At 52.5% G+C, this 17,204-nt stretch overlaps 1 protein-coding gene across 1 annotated transcript in view; it reads left to right on the plus strand.

Moving 5' to 3' along the window:
• The first annotated feature begins 9,347 nt into the window (after positions 1-9,347).
• Glt1d1 (glycosyltransferase 1 domain containing 1) overlaps positions 9,348-17,204 on the plus strand; it is an 80,363-nt gene continuing 72,506 nt past the window's right edge. Inside the window, exon 1 of the mRNA XM_047562591.1 lies at positions 9,348-9,630. Within this exon, the coding sequence (XP_047418547.1) occupies positions 9,563-9,630 (68 nt within the window). The 5' untranslated portion in view covers positions 9,348-9,562. The remainder of the gene's footprint in view (positions 9,631-17,204) is intronic.

A 17,204-nucleotide genomic window follows, 5' to 3' on the forward strand; every position in this document is an offset into this window, starting at 1 on the left:
CCCGCGTCGCCCTCTCGCGAGACCAACGGGCCGCACCGCCTCATTGGGCGGGCTCGCTTCCGGTCCCGCCCCGGAAGTCCGCGAGGCGGCCCGCGCGCTGCTACGATTGGCTACTGAGCGTGCGCAGGAGCACGTGGTCGGCGGGGCGGGGCTTGGGGGGGAGCCGAGGCAGAAGGCCGGCCCTGCCCGGCTCTCCGTGCGGCCCCTGTGCAGACTTGAGCTGGGCGACTGTGGCAGGGCGGCCGGCGAGCTCAGGGTGTTCGGTAGCGCCCCGGCATTGCCGCCGGCCAGATGCCAGCTCCACCCCCGCCACCCCAGGCTGTGGCCGCCGAAGACGTCCTCGGACGTCGCCCCAGCACCCTGAGCGGCCGACTTGCCCCGACTGAGAGCCACCATCCTAGAACAACCAGGCCCACCTGTTTCAGGTCTGCCCGAGACTGCCGCAGACAACCCTGGTCCCGAACAGTCATTACTGAGAAGCTGCCCAGGCCCTCCCATCCCATCACCCCTTGTAGAACCTGCTGCTTGATTTGTCTGTCTCCCCAATCTGCACGTTTCCCACAGGCCCAGGCTTCGTGCTGGCAGAGATCAGTGCTGTCTTGCTCCTGTCCCCAAGCCCTGCACCTAGGAAAGCAGCACCTGGTGCAGTGGCAGAGTGCCTTTCAAGTGGCCCCAAGCATGGGTTGGCATTGGGACCCAGAGCTGCACTGATTCAGATGGTGTAAGACCACTTCCCCATCCTTCATCCTTACCTCCAGCAAGGCTAGGGTGGAGCCATTACCTGGAAGTGGGTTCCGCTGTAGGTCATCAGGGATAAGTAATCCTGCCCCTTAGGTAGCATGCTTCATCTTTAGTTTTTTAAATGTCAAACATATAGACTGATGTTTAGCCCGGTGCTGGCACAAAGCAGGCATATGTGTTTATTAAATATCTATTGAGAAAATAGTTTGGTGCCAGAACTGAGCCTTTTCCCACCTGTTAATACTAGTTGTTTTTTAGCAGTCAGCTTGAATGTCGCTTTCCTAACTCTCCAGACAAGATCAACTCCCCTATTTTTTATGTCGTTTGTGCTCCCTGTACTTTTTTTCCCCCCACAGTAATTCATAAGCATTTATTTTATGAAACCACTGAGGGCTGTTTTTGAAGCTGAGTGGATTGGGATCTTTGGTGGTCATATTCCTGGAGTCTATAGCTCCTGCCAGTAATAAATGCATTTGGAGTTAACTGAATGACTGATCATTTGTTGAACTGTAAATGATAAATGAACACCTTATGTTCATATTAGTACCCAAGCCCACTAATGGAAAAAGCAAAACCCTCAAGATTTCTGCCCAGAGTCACATATTTAGTAGGTAAAGGAACTCTGACTTAAAGAAAAGGCTTGTTTATAACTGATTCTTAGTTCCAGTATTCCTTCCAAGTTCCAGCTAGTAGATGGACAGAATGAGGATTTATTCTAGTTCTGATAGTCCTTACATGCTCAAGCAAGGTCTAGAATGGAGTTAACTTTAAACATGGAATAAAAGTGAAGTAATTTGATTTGAATCATTGCCCAGTTAAAGATGTACATTTTGGATGGTAGCAGATACCTGGTTGGGTGATCTCATTCGAGAAATCTAACGCTAAGTAAAAAAAAAAAAATGGCAGGGGAGCAGTCGCCAGGTTCAATCTATGCCAGGCATTGTGAGCAGTGTCCCAAGGTCCTGTACTTGGTAACTTGAGATCGCAAAACAAATCCAACATGCAAAAAATGTTTCAGTTTGGTTGCAATGTTTAGGGGGGCAAAATGAGCAAAGAACACATACTGCAAGATCCTATTTATTTATTTATTTATTTATTCATCATACTGGGGAATAAACCCAAGGGCACTTAGCTACTCAGCCCCATCCCCAGTCGTTTTTCGTTTGTTTTTTTTTTTAATATGTACATTTTATTTAGAGACAGGGTCTCACTAAGTTGCTTAGGACCTTGCTGAATTGCAGAGGCTGACTTTGAACTTGTGAGCCTCCTGCGTCAGCCTCCCCAACTGCCCCTACATCCAGCTTCAAGATCCCATTTATATGAAATGTGTGCAGTAGGCAAATGCATAGAGACAGGCTGCAGATAGGTGCTGTGGTTGCCACGTTGGTGGAGGTAAGATTGGGAAATGACTGATAAAGGGCATGGGGTGATGAAAATGTCCTAAGACCGATTGTGGTGGCAGCTGTACAACTCTGACGGGACTAAAGGCCATTGAGTTGCATTCCTTAAACGGACAGATCCTATGGTGTGTGAAGCTTGTCTCAGTGAAGCTGTTACCAAAAGAAAGTGAACTAAAAGTTACTGGAGGGGTTTCACATATGAATTTGGATTTCCTGCTGTCCTTATGGGGAAAAAATGGGAGTTGTGGCAACACCGGGGCTTGTGGTTACCTGTCACTCCTGTGCCCCCTGCCCCAGGAACTGCCTCATGGCATTCAAGTCTGCATATGGTCCCCGCAGGTCACAGAGGCACACAGACCTGTGGACCTGTGACCTGTTTTGACCAAGAGAATGCCGCAGAAGAGTCCTGACCAGGTAGGAGCCCAAGCCTTGAAGCCATCTGGCCGGCTCCACTCTTGTGCCTTGTGCCCTGAGCCACCGTGTTAGAAGGCACCTCGCTTGCCAGAGAGGTCACATGTTGAGGGAGATCCACAACAACCAGGCGAGGTCTTTGTCCCAGCATCCCAGCCGATGTGCTGAGTAAATGTGGCTGTACAAACAGCCCTCGAGGCTCATGGGAAAGCTCCACAGGCAAGCCTCAGCCTGGAGTGCAGAAGTGTGACAAACACTTGTCATTTATACCACCAGGGTCTGGGAGTGTGTGTCACATTGCAGCAGACATCGGAATGCGTCTGCCTTCTCCTTTGACCACAGTTCAATAGCACCAGGTTGCAGGTGCTGTGAGCAATTATTTTCCATATCTATATGGTCCAACGTAGTAGCCACCAACCACACGTGGCTACCCGAACTTTAATTAGTTCAAATTAAATAAAATGAAAGATTCTTTTCCTGGGTCACACTGGACATGCTTCAGCGTCTGTGGGTACATGTGACTAGTGTTGACCACAGTGGGCAGTACAGCAGCTGTTGCATAATGGGTGAGACTGATGACTTACCCAACATCCACACCTACTCTCTTCCTCCAGACAGAATCCAGATTCCATTAAAGGATGTATTCTGACCTCCCCACTCCACCCCTGCACGCCAGCCAGTCCTGTAACTCAGAAGAAACTCACCTTTGCCCCTGGCTGACAGGTCAGCAGCAGGGCTCTGCCCATGTCCCTTCACCATGACTGATTCAGAACCCAGGCCCTGACCACTCAGGACAAGGAATTTCCTTGTTTGTCTTGTGGTCTGTTGTTGGACACATGATATGATTGCCCAGCTGTACTGAGGCAAGAACTGTTGCTCCACTACTGCCAGGGATGCCTACTTCCAGGGTGGACGTGAACTAGGAAGCCGGTGGCCCTAATAGCTCTTAGCAGGTGCTGGACAACTGCGAGATGAGCCAGTTAGGAGGAAACCAGCTCAGTGCACGGCACTGTGAAGAATCTGGGAAAAGATAGCTAATAAGAGGTAACAAGTGTACATTGTTTCAGCCACCGTATTAGAGGTGTTTCTTCTTTGTAGCCAAAAGCCACCTACCATGATCCTATCAAAACGTGGAAAAAATAAGAACAAGAGAGGGCAACCTGAATTTTCTCTCATGCTGGGCCCAATTCAATCTTGGAGTTTTCTGCCTGATCCTGTAATTGCTGAGTTTGTGGCTCCTGTCCTGAGCCTCAGTGATGGTGTAGCTAAAGAGTTTATGCAAATTGACTTACCCCTTTGTTGGGTGTACTAGGAATATACTTGGAGTATACGGGAGAGTAATCATGTGAGTAGCAACTAAAATAATCAAATAAATAAGTGACCTAAACCGACAGAAGGCAGCATTGACTCAAAGCAAGCTGTTGCAGGTGGCCGCTCCTCTCCAGGCCCTGCGGAATGCACTGGAATCGGAAATGCATGGCTGGCTTTCGTTTTCCCAGCACTGTCTTGTTCCCCATCCTTGCCCTCTGCAGAGCTCAGAGGGGACACTGTTTGCTGTGATGAATTCGGAAACCCCGCAGGGTTTGCCCAACTGACTTTCTCATGACGTGTGCGCTCGTTGCCTCACGTGTCTGTTGACTGTGCACCCCAGCGGCGGGACAGTGCCTCTCCTGGTGCAGTTTCCACTTCCCCAAAGCTGTGGCTCCCGAGCAGCCACGATGGATCCCACACCATCCATCCATCACCCACTGAACCCCTACCCGGGAGGTCACCTCACGAGAGCTCAACCGCAGGCCAGCACCGCTGCCTGCCCAGTTCTTGGGGAGCAGTGCAGACAGGTCCAGCTCATCCTCACCCATGAGGACACGGCACACAGTCATGGGCTATGTGGAAGCAGAAAAATGCCAGAAAGTGAAGTGGTAAACAGGGCCAAGCAGGCGAACGGCATCCGTCTCACATTCCTGGACCCGGGTCAAAGCCACGTGGGGCTGTGTGGCAGTTCAGCCCCCGGATGGCTGGGTCTGTTTTTACAGAGGATATGAGACCGTATGGTCAGGGAGATGGATTCTGATTTGACTTGTTGTGTGTACACACTAATTTTGACCCTGCAAGTAGAAACTCTACTTCTTGGGTACTTTTTCTCCTGTGTTTTAAAAACCCACAAGACATCTGCAAATGGCAGGCATTCACCAATAGGAGGGGGCAGTGGAAGAAGGGAGAGCCAGAGAGTAAGTGAAGGAAAACGAACTTCTGCTTCGATGGCAAGGAGGCAAGCTGTTCACAGTGGGCATCCACACCTAACCACCCTGTTCCAACTGCCACTTTTAAAATATCTCGTAAGCAATCTTAGTCTATATGTAATCATAAACTAGATCATTGGTAGCTGTAAATGCACTCATTTCTTGGGGTTGGCCTCAGGAGCCATCCATGGTGGTGGGTACAATGGACAAGCACTAGAACATGAGCTTGAAATAACTCAGCCCAAGATGAAGAAGGGGTTTCAGGTCCCTGGGCAAGAATGAACTGTTCAGTGAAAGCTGTAGGAAAAAGTGACGGGACATGTGGAGAAAACAGGCTTCACATTTTGTTCTGACATAAATTCCAAATGGATTACATTCTAAAAGGAAGAAACCGAAGATATAAAAGCATGAGGAGAAAAAGTTGGCAAATACAAAATCTTAGGAGGAGAACGCTTTTTTGAACCTAACACTCTTTGGGAACTGCACCTTGGCTTTTTTGGTTCACCAAGGCTGCCTGTGGTGAAAGGGGCTGGCTGGACCCCCATGTCCAGAAGTGGGTGTGTGACCTGTCTGCCTCATCAGCACTAAGCCTGTGGAACTGAAGGACTGGTTCACAGCTTGTGACGTGATGCAAGCTGGTCAGAGCTAATCGGGACTTACTCTGTAATGAGAAGGAAGACAATCTGCTCTCTGCTGGGACTGAAGATTTTAAAGGCATATGTTTGGAGTTGCCTGGGACCATCTTATAAAACCCAAGGATTAAGCAACCTGAAAGAATCTGGTAGAGATGAGAGAAAGATTTTTGTTTCAAAAGGACAACATGTAGGTCTTGGTTCTGATCATAGCTAAAAGTAGATTTCTTGGGGCTGGGCATATAGCTCAGTTGGTAGGGGGCTTGCCTTGCATGCACAAGGCCCTGGGTTCAATTCCTAGCACCACACACACATACACATACACACACAAAGTAGTTTTCTTCCTGATATTTCAATTGTAAACCCATAAATTCTCCTTTTAGTTAAGCAGATGTGACTTTGTGATTTGAAATTGAAAAAGTCCATCCAATACAATTGGTGTGTATACATGCATGTACACACAGAACAGATGAGGATACAGATGCCCTTCATAAAACCAAATCAAAATACAGCAGTAATTTAAACGTGTGAAGAGGAGATATGTTTTGTCACTAACTTGAAAATAATCGGCATTGGCACTGTTTTGGGGAACAGGTGAGCTCCTAATGGCCAATGGAAAGATAAAGTGCTACAACTTTTCTGGAGTGCAATTCAGCATTTGTACCCAAAGCATATTTGCCCACATTTTAAATGTGCAATTCTACATCAGGAAACTTAACTGTAAAATACTCATCACAGCGTTTGCTGGAAATAGCAAAGATGCACAATCGGAAGGTATTGGTAAATGATAGGGCAGGCATACGCCTGGGATACTATGTGATCATTCAGATCATACTGTAGATGTAGGAGGGGAGGTAGAAATGAGTTCATGATATGCTGCCATGTTAGTTTTTTATTGCCGTGTAACAAATTACACGTGTAACAAATTACCACCTCAGTGCTTAAGATAGCATCCATCTGTTACCTCAGAGATCTGCAGCTCAGAAGTCTGGGTGTTGGCACAGCCCCAAGCTACAAAGCTGAAGTCCAGCTGATGGCCAGGCAGGCCCTTCTGAAGTTCAGGGCTCTCTCCCAGCTCTTGTGGTTGGGGCAGCATGTAGTCCCTTGAGGTATGACTGGACTGCCCATTTCCCTGCTCCATCAGCTGGGGGCCTGATCCCAGCCACATGGCCCACCTGGTCAGAGTTGGCTGCAGAGACTCTCTTATACTTGAGTCTTTCTGCTGCCAGAAAATGCTCAGTCTCTTTAAAAGGATGCTTATTAGATAAGACTCAGTCTGCAGCATCTTCCTATTTTAAGGTCAACTAACTTGGGAATTCAGATCATATCTTCAAATCGTCTTCGCCTCTGCTGCCCCTTCCCAGCAGCCCCTGGGCTGGCGCTTGATTGACTCACTCGGAGAAGTTGTGTGCACAACAGGAGAGGGCAACTCTTGGGCCATGTCAGAACTCATCTGCCACAACTAGGAGCGTATTACCAGAAACAGTATAAAGTGTTCCTATTTTTTGTAACAGCAATGACCAAAAATACTGAACAAAAGTTAAAAAAAAAAAAAACCTGTGTCCATGTAGCAGAGTCAAAGAAACAATGAAGAGTTCATTACCTGGGGGAGAGCTCAGGTGTGCCAGATTCTGACGCCCGCATAGAAAGGGGTGAGAACAGCAGAATCTACAGGTGAGGACGGGGCATTCACTGAGGAGCTCAGTATGGAGCCTAGAGCGGGTTTAGCACGTGGTCGCCACCCAGTGATCAGAATGTCATTGTGACCATATAGACAAAGCCTGGAAAACTAAGTATTAATGGTGTATCTCAGGGCAGTGGGATTTTGTGTGATTTTGCCATTCTTTTCCACTTATATGAATTTATCAAACATGTTTTACTTAATAACTAAAATGTCAAAAGATTAAAGAAGGTCCTCCACCAGCCACAGGTTGTTACTGGGCTCAGATCAGATGACCTCTGTCCTCCCCAAGAGTAAACCTCTAGCAAGCTCAGGACGCAGGTCCTCAGTTGGAGCCAGGACTCTTAGGTGATTGGCATGGAATCCTTGCAGCCGTGCCAAATGTGACCAGGCTGCCTGTGGCAGCTGGCAGGGAGGGGAATCTTTGGGAGGAGCATCTCTGCCGAAATCTAGAGCCTGCTGTGCCCAGTCATCAGCGGAGTGTGGGATTGAAAGCCCTGACTGCTGCCTGTCAGCCATCAGGGAAGAACCACTCATTTCTCATTAGCTTCATATTCACTAACTAAGCAGAACCCGCAGGAAGTAATTGCTTTCAGACCAACAACTTTTTTTCTTCTTATTTTCTATTATTTATTTATTTATTTTTGCATTGGTCACTTTGGAGTTCTGTCAATGGAAGTAAGGAAATGAAAACTAACCCGGGCGCCTACACCACAGTTCCACACGCATCTTCTTTTGTTAACAAGGGTCTTTGTCTCCATCCCCCTTCCTTCTCTCTCATTTTCCCTCCATCTCTGTCTCACTTGTAATTTTCAGTACTACAGGGAGGAACAATGGGGCACAGACAAAACCCTTTGTAGGGACACAGGCGCACTGCGCTGCGCTTATCGCTACTGCAGAGGGGGCGAGACGGCAGGAGTCGATGTCTATCTCGGAGGTGTTTCTAAAGCCAGGAGGCCCACAGTGCACTCCCTTGAAAACGATCGCTTTTATACAGGGTAGATAATAAAGTTTCATTTTCCTGGTGCTAGGAACTAGAAAAATAGTCAGTAAATACTATGATCAGAGAGAAAACAGATTTTGCTTTACATGTATCTTACGACCCTACCATTGAAAGCTTTGGGAAGGTCTCATGAGGGGTGCTGACAACCTGTTCTGTTCCATCAACACCCCCCCACCCCAGCAGTTTTTTCTACCTACGCCAGGGTAACATATTTGCCTTCCTATCATTTTTTATTACCTAAACGGGAGAATCATAAAAGGCTTCATGAAAAAGAACTAATTAACTATGATATTGTTTATAGGTCTTCTCATTTTACAAATGAGTAAACTGAAGCAATGAATGTGTAAGTAATGGGCCCCAAAAGGCCTTTCAGACTCTCTCACCTGATGAAACAGGTGTATGCAGAAAATCTGAAGGTGAGTTTCAGCCTAGCAAACCCTCTTCTAGCACTAACTCCCATTAAGAACCAGGAATGATTTCTCATAGGATAAGACCTCACAACAGGGCACCTTCCATGATTCAACAGAATTAAGCAAGCCTTTATTGAGTGGGCTGGCCATGCCTGATGTTGCCCTGGGCACACGGAGGTCATAGGAAGCGTGACTTAGCTTTCAGGGAGGACATGACCCAGTGGAGGCCAAGGCCCTCCTGCCCCATATTGTAAAGCAGGGTGGGATCAGGACCAGAGAAGGTCTAAGAGGGTGAGGGTCAGGGAAGGTGGAGAGGGTCCCGGATGACCCTTTGGGGGCCTCATAGATGCAGACATCTCCCTGGTGGGCCTTGTGGTGGGCTGAATGGCAGTCTGTGTCCTAATCCCAGAAACCCAGGAGCGTGGCAGTTCTCATCAATTTCTGCTGCTATAACAAAATACCACAGACGGGGTGATTTATAGACAACAGAAATTTACTCCTCACAGTTCTAGTTGGGGTGGGGGAGCCCAAGACCAAGGGGCCAGCAGATGAGGTGAGGGTGCAGGCCACGAGGGGTCCTGATCCCCGTGGGAATGGAGCTGCCTGAGACCCTCTGACCTGGCTCCCCTCCCCTCAGGCGGACCCCTTCCTTCCCAGGGCGGCCACCTGTGCGCTCCTCCTGCCTCTACAGCCCCCTCCCCACGGACCCTCCCTTCCTCCACGCTGTCCCCTCCGGCCCGCGCACCCCTCCCCGCGGACCCGCCCCTCCCTCCCCGCGGACCCGCCCCTGCCCACGGCCCTCTGGTCCCTTCCCTCCCCGCCGACCTCCCCTCGTCTCCCCTCCCCTCCCCGCAGACCCTCCTCCCCACGGACCCCTCCGCCCGGCTCCCCTCTCCGCAGGCCCCTCCCCGCCCCGCATCCCCTCCGGGTGCCCGAGCGGGCGGGCGCGGGCTCGGCCTGGGGCGCTGCGGGCGGGAGCGGCCGAGCGCCGCCCCGGGCCGGGCGGCGGCTGCGGAGCGGGTCCATGGCCCGGGCGGCGGCGGCATGCGGCTGCTGTTCCTGGCGGTGCTGCGGCCGCACACCGGCAACGCGGTGACGGCCGAGCGTGTCCGGTAGGTGCGGCCGGGCCTGGGCATCCCGCGGGCCGACGCGGCGCCCGCGCCGCGAGCTCAAACGGCCGGGCCGGCGCGGCTGGGCGCCCCGCAGGCGCAGGTGGACGGCGCGCGGCGTGGGGACCGCGCGGGGTGTGCGGCGCTCGCGGCCACGCAGGGCGCGCTGGCGGCGGAAAGGCAGCTGGCCGGGCCCGGGCTCCGCGCGGCCCGGCTGCTCCTGCTCTATTGTGAGCGCCCGGCCAGGGACGCGGCGTGGGACCCGGCAGGGGTGCGGGTGCCGGTGCGGTGCCTGGGAGTGGAGCCTGGGGCCGACCTCCCCGCTAGGGAGCTCTGGCCACAGCCCGAAGGACGCCCAGGGGCGCGCGGCTCGGGTGGGCCAGAGTTCCAGGCAGAGCCGGTACTCGCAAAGCCCCTGCCCCTGGGTCAGGTCTGATTCCCAGGGTCCTGGCTCCCGTCTGCACGGCTGTCCTTCCCTCCAGCGTCCTCTGTCCCCATCTTCCCCAGGCTTCGCCTGGGTATCTTGATACTTACCTTCCTCGGCAGCTGTCTTGCTTTGTGTTTTACCTCTTTGTCTTCTGGCCGCTGGATCCTAAGCTCGGAGACAGGACCGAGTGGTTTCAAGGCCACCTCTGGCCTAGTCGTGGCGGGCTGGGTTGTCTCGACTAGGGGAAGGAGCTGGGGTCGGGCCCAGCGCAGAGGTTGGACGGACCGGACAGGACCAGTGGAAGGGCTCGCCATCCCTCCCGCTTTCCAGCAACTGACATGCTTCATGACACTTCCCAATTTACTTCCCCTCGGTGGTCGTTTCCTCATCAGGAGCAGTTGGGTCCCACCAACTCGTGAATGTCCCTTTTTGCTAAAAACAAAACAAAACAAAAGCTACAGTTCTCCTAAAGATCGTAAGTGAAAATGACACATGGAGGAATCTGTCTTGGAGAATTTACAATTAGGGTTTTTATTGTATGAGTTTCTCTTGAACTTGATTGGGGCATATTCCATTCACTCCTTGGGCTGGACTGGAAGAAAGCCCCTGGGGTCTCTGTTGGAGGGAGCACTGGGGAACAGACATGGAGAAGGGAACAGAAGTAAAGGAGGAACCTCCAGGTGGTGGCAGCATTAAGAAAACAGGTTCCTGGAAGGCTGGGGGGCCACGTTAGATAGTGGGGTCCAGGGGGCTCTCTGAGGAGGTGGCAGTCAAGCTAAAAACCCAGACGAGGCCGAGACCTGGAAGGAAGGACCACACAGGAACACAGGTCCTGAGGTAGGGGCAGACCTGAGAGTCCTGGTCACTGAAGGCAGGGTCACTGAAGGCAGCTTGGGGACAGGAGCTAGGAATGAGGTCAGAGGGAGAGGCCAGCTGAATCCTGCTGGGGAGAACAGATGGTGCTTTAGGAACACAGGTGGTAAGTGCCTGTCATCTAACATCAGGCTCTCTGGACAGAGGGAAGGGCTCCCCTTCACCCTCTGAAGGTTCCCAAGAACGATTGGACAACCGACAGAGAGAAGAGACGTGCAGATTTACCTGGTACAAAGAGGCAATCATAAAGGGTGACTACCCGCCAGCCCAGTGTGATCCAGAAGTGTGTACAACCCTTTCCACAGGGGACGGGGAGAACAGGCAGTGGGGAAAATGATAGTTCTTTGGGCGACTTTGGTAGGACATGCACTGGCTGGGACAACGTCGTTGGTCCACAGTGCAGACAATGGATTGTAAAGATTGCCTCTGGCATATGGAATATAGCCAAAGCACAAGGCAACCGTGTGTGCAAAGCTGCCCAGGCGTGTTGATGAGATGTGAGTTCTGCTGCTCGCCAGGTTCCTTGCTTTGATACGATCGACCTGAGGGTGCCGCATTTTGGGGTGACAGTCTCTGGACTCCTTCAACTCCTATCTAAAACTATAAACCACATCTTCCAAGGACTTGGACTCAAACCATCAGAAAGGCCACACCTTACTTCTGCCCCAGTTTGAAGGTCAAGTGGAAAGAGAGCTGTTCTTCCTAGATCCATCTGTTCATCCCTTGGTTCCTTCACACAGCGGGTTTACCCAGCCCCTGTGAGGTTGCCCTTCTTGGAGGACCTGGGGGATGCCCAGGCAGGTAAGGCAGGCAGGTCCTGGAGAAGGTAGGCATAAGCCAGAGTGCAGGGTCTCTCGGTTACTCTTCCTTTCTGCTGCTTTCTGGCTGTGCACTGTGCAGTTGTCATCTGTCCTTTGGAGTCTATTCAGAGCCAGTGTTTGTCTTCCTTTCTCTCAGGAAGGATTTTGGAAGTCCCTGGAAGACATTATAGGTCCTGGAAAGCTTAGGTCCCCAAGGATGTGATGGTGGCATCCTGGAAAGGAAGGGTTGTAAGGTTCCCATGGTGATGGGGATTCCCTAAGAGCCAATCAGCATGAGCAGAGAGAACTGGAGGCGGTCCTTAACTATCCTCTGCAAAAGACCTTGGTGACCTTCAAGCGACCCTGTGCAATCATGGAGGGAACCCCCAAACGAGTAACACTGGAGTCCCGTCAGCTTAGCAGAGGAGGACCTCTGAGTTAGATGAGATCAGATAAGTGATGGTCCCATTCAGGCACACCCAAGTGTGTCACTGTAACTAACGCCGTGCTGGGTGTAGTGGTGCACGCCTGTGGTCCCTGCTACTTGGGAGGCCGGGCAGTGGGATCACCTGAGCTCAAGGAGTTCAACATCAGTCTAGGCAACATAGCAAGACCCCATTTCTTAAAATTCCTAGATTGTGCCTCAGGCATAGTGATGCTCGATTGTGTCAGCTGCGGTTATGTGGGAAGGTCCTCTGGGAGCATGTCGGTGGGGGACCCACTCAGCCTAGAGATCAGGGGGAGGCTTTTGGTGCCTTTAAATGCCAGCTCCGCTGCTTAAACACTGCAGGATTTAGCCAGGCAGCCCCGTGTCTTATCAGCCGGGGGTGCTGGTCCCAAGTCTAAGGTTGTTAAGAGGGTCAGGTGAGTTTGTGCATTTCAGGGTTTCTAAATAGTGTCTGGCACATAGTATACACTTAGTACACGTGAACCGTTAGAGAAACACGGGCCTTAGTTACTAAGGGAAGGGAAGGGAAGGGATCAGGAGGGTGTCTGGTGCAGATGGAGGAGCAGTAGGATGGTGGGAGAGAGCACCCTTCTAAGAACCAAGGGTCGGACTGTGCTAGGGCTGAGACTCTTCCAAAGCAGTGACTCGATGGGAGTGGGGACAGAGAGGGTGTGCCGAGCCTGAGGGAGCAGTTTTGTCCCCGCAGGGTCATTTAACAATACCGAGAGACATTTTCGGTTGCCACAGCTGGTGTTGGGAGCTACTGGCATGGAGCGGGCAGAGGCTGGGGCTGCCGCTGCACAGCCTGCAGTACGCAGGCCACCTCAACAAGACACAGTGAGCCTGCTGCAGGTGGGACGGGAGGCAGCCACCCCTTCCTCCTGGGTCGGGGCCAACACCCCTGTAACAAGGCAAGTCAACAAGAGGAAAGCATAACACATTTAATGGATCATGTCTTACATGATCGGGAGCCTTTAGGTTGAAGAGCCGTGCACACAGGTGAATGTCCGTTTCGTGCTTAGGTGTGATGAAGCATGGACCAGCCATGGGGACCCATGACTGGCACAAAGGCTGCCATCCAGTGGTATGAGACAGAGGGGGACACAGCAGGCCCTGTCTGTCCAGGTTCTTCCTGGCCTCGGGGCAGCTGACCGTCCTTCCAGGCGCAGGGCAGGGTGGCGTCTTACAGGCTTCAGTCAGACACAGGAGATAGAAGGACTTCTTGTTTTATTTGTTCTTTGTACTTACACAGGACAGTCGGTTGCACTTTGATGTAACATACACGCATGGAGTACAACTGCCCGTTCTTCTGGTTGTACGTGATGTGAAATTACATTGTGTGTGTGAACACAGACATTGAAGAATTTCTTGATGGCCCGTTTCAAAACAGGAAGATTCATGTTCTTAGATCTTATGACTTGCTTGGAGAAATAAGATCTAGATTTGAGGACCTGCCATGGGGCACAGAAATTCTAGTTGTCATGGCTGCCTCGAGGGGAAGAAGCTGGGAGGAGACAGGGGGACGGAGGGCAGAGAAAGACTGGCTTCTGAAGCCGGTTTGGAGCCGCGCTTCCCTGCGTGGCTTTCTGAGCCCAGTCTCAGCGTCAGTGGTGCTGAGACTGAGCAACGTGCTCCGGGCAGGGTCGGGGGATGTGGCTGGAGAGGTGGAAGGACCTTCTCACAGGCGCAGGAAGAGTAGCCCTGGAAGGCCGTGGGAGGCTCGCATGGGAAGGTCACGGTGGCTGCAGATGGAGGGACAGAAGGTGGGGACCCGAGGAAGCCTTCAGGTTTGGCATATTTAAGAATCAAGATGACCCCAATGCCTGGGGTCAAATGTGGGGAGTGAAGGGCAGGTGCTGGGACCAAGTGGGCACTCCTGGGTGCTCAGGGTCTCTGCAGGAGGCTCAGGTCTCCACCGTCTATCCACTTTTTAAAAGGTGCAGGTGGCAGAGACAAAAAATGCATTCTGGGTAAAAGACCTGGAGCCGATAAGAGTCGGATGTTGTGAGGTCTCATCTCTCCCCACCCTCTTCTGGGCGAGCCACGTGTGGCTCTGGGAGTTGGCGCTGTCGATGCAGTGGCTTGGCACCTACTCTGCAGAGGGCTAGGGCCCTGAGAATATTAAGGAACCCACATCTGAAGAGCAAAGCATTCCAGGAATAATTAGGGACATCAAAGATATGGGGGGCTGCTGGGAAGACGGTGTGGGCCTCTCCTGCAGAAGAGCCCTTGGGTTGACAAGCAGCTGCCCCTGGCCTTCTCCCCACTGCAGGAGACGGATCCTGTGACCCAGCAGAAGCAGACCCAGGCTGCCAGGTGCCATTTGACACTGTAGGCCTGGAGTCGCCTGCGCCCACAGAATAGGCTGTAACCGTTTCGTGGCTGGAACTGGGTGAGACTTACATTCACTGTGGGGCACACCTGTGGTCAGTGTGGAGAGGGGACATGTGGGTCCCGCCTGTGATCCCCTGAGGTTGTCAGTGTTTGCCAGAAGAACCTGACACTCCCGCATGGCGCTGGGTGAACGGACCCAGGACAGTTCCTAGCCTTGAAGTTAAAAATGAAAGAAGGGCAAAGCTAAAAACTAAAATTTACTCTGGTACATTAAAAAATAGAGTAGAACCCTGGAGAAGAAATGAGGGGCACCGGTAACAAGTGTAGAAACAGGTCCGCACGCTGACTTGGGCTTGTTGAGTTGGTAATGGGTGAACCCATAGCGCCCAAGGCTGCCTCTTTTCGCGCTGGAGTTGGAGGCTGGTCTTCAGAAGGCTTGAAGTGATCTTCTAAACCAAGTGTGGCCCCTATTGCCTGGGGTCGAGTACAGCTGCCACCTGCTCTGGTACATAAAGTGACCCTAGAACCCATCACTCCATCCCGGGTGTTGTTGGGCGACTGTCTGCAGCACGGGCAGAGGCCAGCAGTTAAGAGATCCCTGGCCAACAATCCCAGAGACGCTTCACCCTCTGTCCATCTGGGCTTCCTTGGCTGGGAGGAGCAGCCGGGCCGCTCAGCCGTGGTGGTAAGTGCTGGCCTGGATTCGTGTGGACATCCTGTGACCAGAGCCAGACTCTCCACCCTTTCTCCACCTGGACCACAGCAGGCACCGCTCGTGTGGGAATTGAGTGTGAGTCCCTTCAGACACAGGAGTACAACGGGAGGCAGAGAGAGGCGGAAGGGCAGAGCGGAGTGCAGGACCCAGGTCCCGTCCAGCTCAGCAGCGTCTGCTCCTGCCTTGCTAAATTCCACTGGGAACAAAACAGGCAGGAGGGCAGGTTTTTGGGCTGCCCGGTTTTTCTTTGGAGCAGTCATAGGAATCGTGGCCTTCCAGTGGGGGAGGGAGAGAGGCGATCTCATCCCCCCTGAAGGAAAAGGTGTAGGGTCAGTGCCTGTTTTCATTTAGCAAATGTCTGCTGAGCGTCTGTCTCCAAGGGAGAGTAACTTCATCATGTGGTGGAGCCCGCGAGGCAGCCCTCTGCCCTCAGCTCGGGGTAAGCCCCGTCATCTGGAAGAAGGTTCTAGCACTGCAGCATGGAACACAGATGCACACAGGGTGGTGGAGGCCCAGCATGCCCAGCCCTAGTTCAGGGCTCTGGGACGAAACATGCAGTTTTTGGTTTTAAGCTGAGATATACTCCACATCACCTAAAATGCACCCTTTTAAAGTGTGCAATTCGGTGGTTTTACGCATATTCATCAAGTCATGTGACCCTCACTACTACTCAATTCCAGAACATTTTCAGCACCTCAAAAGCAGCCCTGAACCCATCAGCAGTCACCTGCTCCCTGCCCAACCCTGGTCACCACCTATCCTGTTCTGATCATTCGTATGCTTGGACATACACAGCGTGTGGATCTTTGCCAGGACTTTGCATGATCTATTAGCGCTTCATTCCTTCACGGTGAAGAACATTCCATTGTGTGGATACAGTTTCACTTGCATTTGGATCACTTCCACTCTGGGCCCTTATGGATGTGCCATAGTGGGCTCTTGTGCATGCAAAAACCACTTTTTCTGCTCAGGTGTTAAAGGTTAGTGAGGCGAAGAGGGAGAGGGGCTGGGAGCAGTATCTATGGCAGAGGGAGCTGAATGTATGGGGTCCCCAGGGAGGAGGTGACTGAGCAGAGGGAGGGAAAAGGTGAGCCGGGTGCTGTCCCTGTCACATGGAGGTCCTAGATTTAAAGCCACGGGCTTAGCAGGCGAGAGGTGGAGGTTGTTGCCTTGGGAACAAGTAAGAGAGGAGAGGGGAGGGTACCGATGGCAAACTCAGGGAAAGGAGGGAGGAGGGGTCGGGGATCCCTGACCGGAGACCCTGAAAGAGCCCCTCCAGGGGCGGGAGGAGCCGTCCAGGCTCAGTGTGAGGTGCTGAATTAGGGAAGGGGAAGTACCTCACTCCCAGAGAGCTGTACCAAAAGGTGGTGGAAGAGGGGGCCTCGTAAGGAGACCCAGGGTGGGTCAGACTGGGGAGAGGGCGTGACTGAGAGGAGATGGAGGATCACAGGTGGAGGTACCAGGAGGACCAGAAGACGCAGGTAGGCCAGGGAGAGGAATATTCCAGTGGAGGCAGGTGCCCTGCAGGCAGGCACTGCCGGGAGTCTGTCCTGCCCTTACTCTGGGGGAAGGACAGGGGTGGAGGCCCAGGAGTGAGCCAGAGTGAGAAGTGGGGTCGAGGCATCAGGGGACCCTTCAAGGAGTCCTCAGAGCAGAGAATCCGGGTAACAGGGGTGCAGGAGGCAGGTTGCTAGGGAAACCCTTCAAGAGCCTGAGCATATTCGACGTTGCTGTAAAGGGAAGAGGAACCCAGAAAGGACAGGGCTACTCGAGGAGGCGAGGGGGTGGGTTTCTGAGCTGTGGTCTCGGGCTGCTGGGAGGGGTTCGGAGGCCAGCAGGTGCAGGACAGGTGGGCTTGGTGGTTGAACCCAGGCGGATCCCCCCTTCCCTCTCTCTTTCTCTGCTAAGAGTTTACAAGCATTCACACAGATAACACCCAGGTAATGCGACGTTCTGCAGATGGGTCGCCGTCACCTCACT

This window comes from Sciurus carolinensis, chromosome 8 (assembly GCF_902686445.1).
Source record: "Sciurus carolinensis chromosome 8, mSciCar1.2, whole genome shotgun sequence".
Taxonomy (NCBI): Eukaryota; Metazoa; Chordata; class Mammalia; order Rodentia; family Sciuridae; genus Sciurus; species Sciurus carolinensis.